Raw genomic sequence first — 5629 nt, 5'->3', positions numbered from 1 at the left:
TCATGAAGCAGTACTAGAACAACCCATATAACTCTTGAAATGTTGGATAAAATGATTAACGACCTCCTCATAATCATCCACAAGTTTACCATCAGCAGCAATATAAGACACAATACGGTTAGCTGCTCTTCTTTTCTTCAAGCTAGCATGAAAGAACAAGGATTTTTCATCACCAAAACGAAGCCAAGTAATTTTACTTTTTTGGCGAAGAAAACTTTCATAAATCTTTGTCTGCCTACTGAACTCCTGCTGATCAACTCTTTCCACAAAATGCAATTGAATATTCATGGGATCATTGTGAAGATTAGCTTGGGCCTGCTGAAATTTAAATTTTCTCTCCTCATAATTACGAACAACATCTCCCATAGACTTCCAATTAAATTTCTTCAGAACATGCTTAAGTCTAGAGAGCTTCCAAACAAGACCATCCAAACCCCTGCCCTCTAAAGGCTTAGTCCAATTCGCAATAACTGTCTCCCTAAATTTAGCATGAGTAGACCACATGTTATAGAACCTAAAATGTTTCACCCCAGTCCTTTTCACTTCCACTTGCTTGATAAGAATAAAGTTGTGATCCGAAATCACATCCCATTGAGAAATAGTAGCAGCCAAAGGGAAGGAATGCATCCACTCCTCATTCTTAAAAACTCTGTCCAGCTTAGAGAAAATTCGAGCTCCCCTTTCTTGTTTGTTAGACCAAGTATAAGTTGGCCCCATAATCTTCATTTCATCAACCAAGCTTAAAGCTTGCCACTGCCGAGCATCCTCCATTTCCTTAGCTGAAATGGGCCTCCCTCCAAGCCTATCATCAATATAAAAAACAATATTGAAATCCCCCAAAATAATCCAAGGTTTAATAGGCAACTGCAAATTGTCTAAATCAAGCCACAAAGCCCTCCTAACCTCCAAACTGTTAGAGCCATACACAATAGTAAGACAAAATTCTTTGTTTCTACCAAAAAATTTAACTTTGTTGTGTAATAACTAATCACTCTCCTGAATAAACAGTGATGTTCACCAAAATATATTTCCAAATTAATAAGATACGACCCTCCAAACACATACTACTGTAATAGTTCCAACCAGTAAAAATAGAACTCATTACATCCTTTATTTTCTCCCCCTTGACTTTGGTTTCGAGAAGCGTCCCAATGCCAACTTTATTCAATCTACAGATATCCAAAATTGATAGTTGCTTATTCTTCTTATTCAATCCCCTACCGTTCCAGCTCAGAATGTTGCAAAACTCCATTAGTATCAAAAGGCACTATCGAATCTGAATTGTCCTGTTGTTGCTCTTGGAGAACACTATAGGTATTCCTGGTCTGCTCGACTGGAAGAGGACCAGCAGGTTTCAACACCCCAGTTCTTCTCAGAATTGACCAAATTATCTCATTTGGATCAGTACTTGATTGAGCCATTCCCTATTGGTTCTGCTGAAGCTGATCAATGTTGTTTAGGTTAGCATTGTCTGTACATACTGCTCTGCCTAATTCAGTGACAGTTTTGACCTGCGACTCTTTCTTCCTCCAAGCTACATCAGGAGCATGTTTACAAGAAGCTGCTATGTGCCCCAATTTCTTACAAACAGAACACTTGGTAGGTAACCATTCATATTCTATAGTTTGTTCCATAACCTAACCCCTGTCATTAATATAGCTGATATATTTAGGAAGAGTGTCAGCTATTTCCATATCTACTAGAACCCTGGCAAATTTAATCATAGATCTATCCTTTGTAACCTTATTTACCATAATTGGTTGACCAATCGTCATGACAAAAGCACTTAAACATTTCACTCCCCAATATTGCAAACCAAGATCAGGTAATCTAATCCACACGGGCGCAAACTTTACTGACCTCAAGGAATCAACATCAGTTGTCTAGGGACGAAGAATAACAGGCTTCTTGGCAAAATGAACCACCCCTGATTCTAACACCATATCTCTTGTAGCTTCATCTCTCAATTTCACCATTGTGAACCCGACATTCATATAGGCCACTCATTCGATTCCTAGCTTACCCCAAATTTTCTTGATGAATCCTTCGAAAATAGCTAAGGGAGGGTTTGCACCAATCACCACACAAATCAGAGCAAAATTCCAGAAGGACGCTTCCACTTCAATCTCATCAACATCCAATTTCGCAATTAATTTACCTTCTCTCTGAATCGGCTCCGTATATTGCAATTGCATACAGCCAAAGGAAGGAAGAGATTCCTTAAAACGAGCCCATGTTTCTTTGGCCGAGTCTTGGAAGGAAGTTGCTTCCACCTCCGCAACCCACGAGAGCGAGTTAAGACGACCATCATCTTCAACAACCTCCGCCACAGATGATTTGAAAACCCCAGGTTCTGCCCCAATCTCCTCAGAAGCAACAACAACTTCATCATCAGTCGGAAGCACTACATTATCTCGGTCTATGGATGAAGGGGGCTCCGACACTACAACTTGATTGACCAGCTTCTGCACAGGCTTTCGTCTCCTCGCCATGGATAGAGAGAAACCTGTGACCCACGCTCGCTCTCCTACTTATTATTATTATTATTATTATTATTATTATTATTATTATTATTATTATTATTATCGACCATAAATTAGAAAATGTAAAATAAAAAAAGATAAAAAACAGAGATAGAGTAAGATTAAAAAAAAGTAAAAAATTATCTGTTTGAAACTTTTATTTTTATAGATATTAATAATCATATAGATAGAAATTAATATAGATTTTTATAGATATTTTTCCCTTAATGAATAATCATAAATTAGAAAAAGTAGAACAAAAAAAATGAGAAAATAAAAAATAGAGTGGATTAGAAAAAATTTAGTGTCAAATCACATATTATTATAATTGTTTTTCATATTGTAAAAAAACAATAATAATAATAATAATAATAGAAAGAATAATAGTAATATTATATTTTTATAGATATTTTATAATATAAATATTATTTTTTTATGGAAATTTTATCTTAATTAAATATATTTATATATAGATATGGAAATATAAATAGACAATAATATGTTAAATATATAAAATAGAAATAATATGTTAAATTTGATAAGCTAAAAAAATATAACTATTTGGTATGTGGGCAAGATTAAATTAAATCATTTACCCAGATAAGAAGAAAAAGAATACTAATGTTGGGACAAATCAAAGTGATTCAATAATACTTTATTAATAGATTAAATGTATAATATCCATAATGGTTTATAAATTATGTGGGACTATAGAGATTTTTTTTAATCGTTAATTAAGTATTCCTTTTAATAAATGTTTAATAAAAAATTAGAAAAAAAAATTACAAAATAGAGAAAATAGAAGATTAAAAGAAGAGGGTGCCACCTCATCTCCTCATAAAATAGAAAAAAAATTAGAAAAAACCATAAAATAGAATATTAAAAAAGTAGGTTGTCACCTTATCTTCTTAAAACTCTCATTTTTTTTAATATTAGGTACAAACAACGTGCAATATGCATGTTTGTTTAGTTTTATTTATAGAATTTATTAATTATTATTATTAAATTTATATTAATATCATATAAATTTTAAATAAATATTCTATTTTAATTAAATAATTTATTTATTTATTTTTGTTTAAGTTTATGTTTGTTCTAACTTTTGAATTTGGAAATGAAAACAAGATATTATATATTATATATTTAATGTAATATTAAATATTATATGTGGATTTTAAATTTAATATTATATGTTTAATATGATATTATTCTAATAAGTGAGTTTAAGTTTAATTAAATTTTATTTAAGTTATAAAACGTATGATTTTATTATTTTTAAATAATTATCATTGTAAAATATCTCAAAAATATCATATTTTAATTTATTTTATTATTTATTATTTTTAAATAATTATCATTGTAAAATATCTCAAAAATATCATACTTTAATTTTTTTAATTATTTATTTTATTTTATTTAAGTTTAAGTGTTTACAAACTACCGTTAAATATAAAAATATTATGTTAAATATAAAAATATTCCATTAAAGTTAACATTAAGAAAATAGAAAATCGTTAAAACTAAAAATTTTCGTTATCTACGTACTTATTATATAGAAAGAGATATAGATAACTAACCCACAACAATCTCATAATTTCAAATACTTTTCTACATGATTTTTTTCCTTTCTATTTTGTTTAATAAAGCCTCAAAACTCTTCACTTGATATACTAATTTATATATTTCAAACACTTACGTTTACAATTGTTTTTGTTCTTTTTTTTTTTAAGATTCGGAAATGAAAACTATATGGAATTTGAATAAAATTCAATGCAAATCGTGCAACTTTGATGCTGGTTTGAAATTCATGAAAAATATATTAACATATGGTACCATCAATTCTCAACTAACAGGCATTGTTTTGCATCAATAATATATTGTTTCCCATCGAGCAAGCATCGTTTTGCTTGAAGTGGCAAGTATTGTTGGCATGAGCTGTCAATTATGATATTATAGGAGCAAGTTTTGGGATAGAATATCAAATTAATTGATTAGCTGTGATATAGTATATCAGTACAAGTTGATATTTTTTGTTATATATATATGGAAGACTTCTCAATAGTTACAATTTATAAATGAGTACTAATAATTATGATGATGTGACAATATATCGACTTGATAGAGTATGTCACCAATAGGTAAATGAATTTTTTCTACATTAATTTTGAATTTTCATATATAATGCTTAAATAAGATTTTTTTTAATTATTTAATTTAATAAATATGTGACCGCCATGTAATCAGGTAGCATTTCCAAAATTTTAAAATAATCAAAATTTATTTTTAGAAATATTAATTAACAACTATAAATATGGATCATTGATCTTAATCTAATAATTAATATTAAAGTAGTCACCCATGAGTAGTAACCATTAAGAGTGCCCCACATATATATATATGTATATATATATATATATTGATAGTCTGGGCCGAGTGCTATTGGACCCCCAAGTAATACAAGCCCAAGTGCAAAGCTGGACTAAACAAATAGCCCATGACCAAGTTGTTGCTGGAGAACCAAAGCTCACAGCCAAATCGAACCAAGCTGTTGCTGAAGAACCAAAGCTCACAGCCACATCGAACCAAGGAGAAGAAACGGGGAAGGTACGGTGTGAGAAGCTAACGCGCGTGAAGCCAAGATGGTTGAAGGAATTTGTGATGGTGGAGCAACGCTAAAGAGAGAGAGCCTAGGAACAACTGAATTCTGTTATTCATATTTTTGCATTTCCTTATTTGATTTTGTTGATTGGAGACATGTATATTGGACTAGCTTTTGGTTTTGGGGGTATGTTGAATATTGGTATTGTTATCTGTGGAGTTTAGCACTGACTCGAAGAGTGTCTTTCCTATTACTGGTGCTTTCATTGAGAGGAACTGCACCATGAAGAAAGATGAGATTGTCGAGATGCTAAAAAACATGGAGCTCAATTTCAAGATGCATTCAGAGGCTCAGATGGAGAAGTTCACCTCACTACTGGATCAACACCAAGCTGCAACTGAAGAACAGTTGGGTCAGATGCCTTGGACCCCAACCAATTCGGCCTCAATTGATGGGAATCACGGTGTCGAAGTGGAGCAGAGTCGTACTGTGGGTCGTCAGAATGGAG

General features: G+C 31.5%; 1 protein-coding gene across 1 annotated transcript; it reads right to left on the bottom strand.

Moving 5' to 3' along the window:
• LOC133830563 (uncharacterized) lies at positions 1-1421 on the bottom strand. Its single transcript, XM_062260550.1, has 2 exons — positions 1222-1421; positions 1-910 (listed from the first exon to the last, which is right to left on the bottom strand). The coding sequence occupies exons 1-2, from the start codon at positions 1419-1421 to the stop codon at positions 1-3; spliced, it is 1110 nt and encodes a 369-aa protein (XP_062116534.1).
• Positions 1422-5629: the final 4208 nt, after the last annotated feature.

This window comes from Humulus lupulus, chromosome 1 (assembly GCF_963169125.1).
Source record: "Humulus lupulus chromosome 1, drHumLupu1.1, whole genome shotgun sequence".
NCBI classification, from domain to species: Eukaryota; Viridiplantae; Streptophyta; class Magnoliopsida; order Rosales; family Cannabaceae; genus Humulus; species Humulus lupulus.
This window is presented reverse-complemented; position numbering and strand designations above follow the sequence as displayed.

What these genes read in the sequence shown, in the direction of transcription:
- LOC133830563 (XM_062260550.1), bottom strand. Translation starts at nt 1,421, where the DNA reads ATGGCTCAATCAAGTACTGATCCAAATGAGATAATTTGGTCAATTCTG. An exon ending in CAACATTCTGAGCTGGAACG is followed by an intron (nt 911 to 1,221) that starts GTAGGGGATTGA and finishes TGGCTCTAACAG; the next exon opens with TTTGGAGGTTAGGAGGGCTT.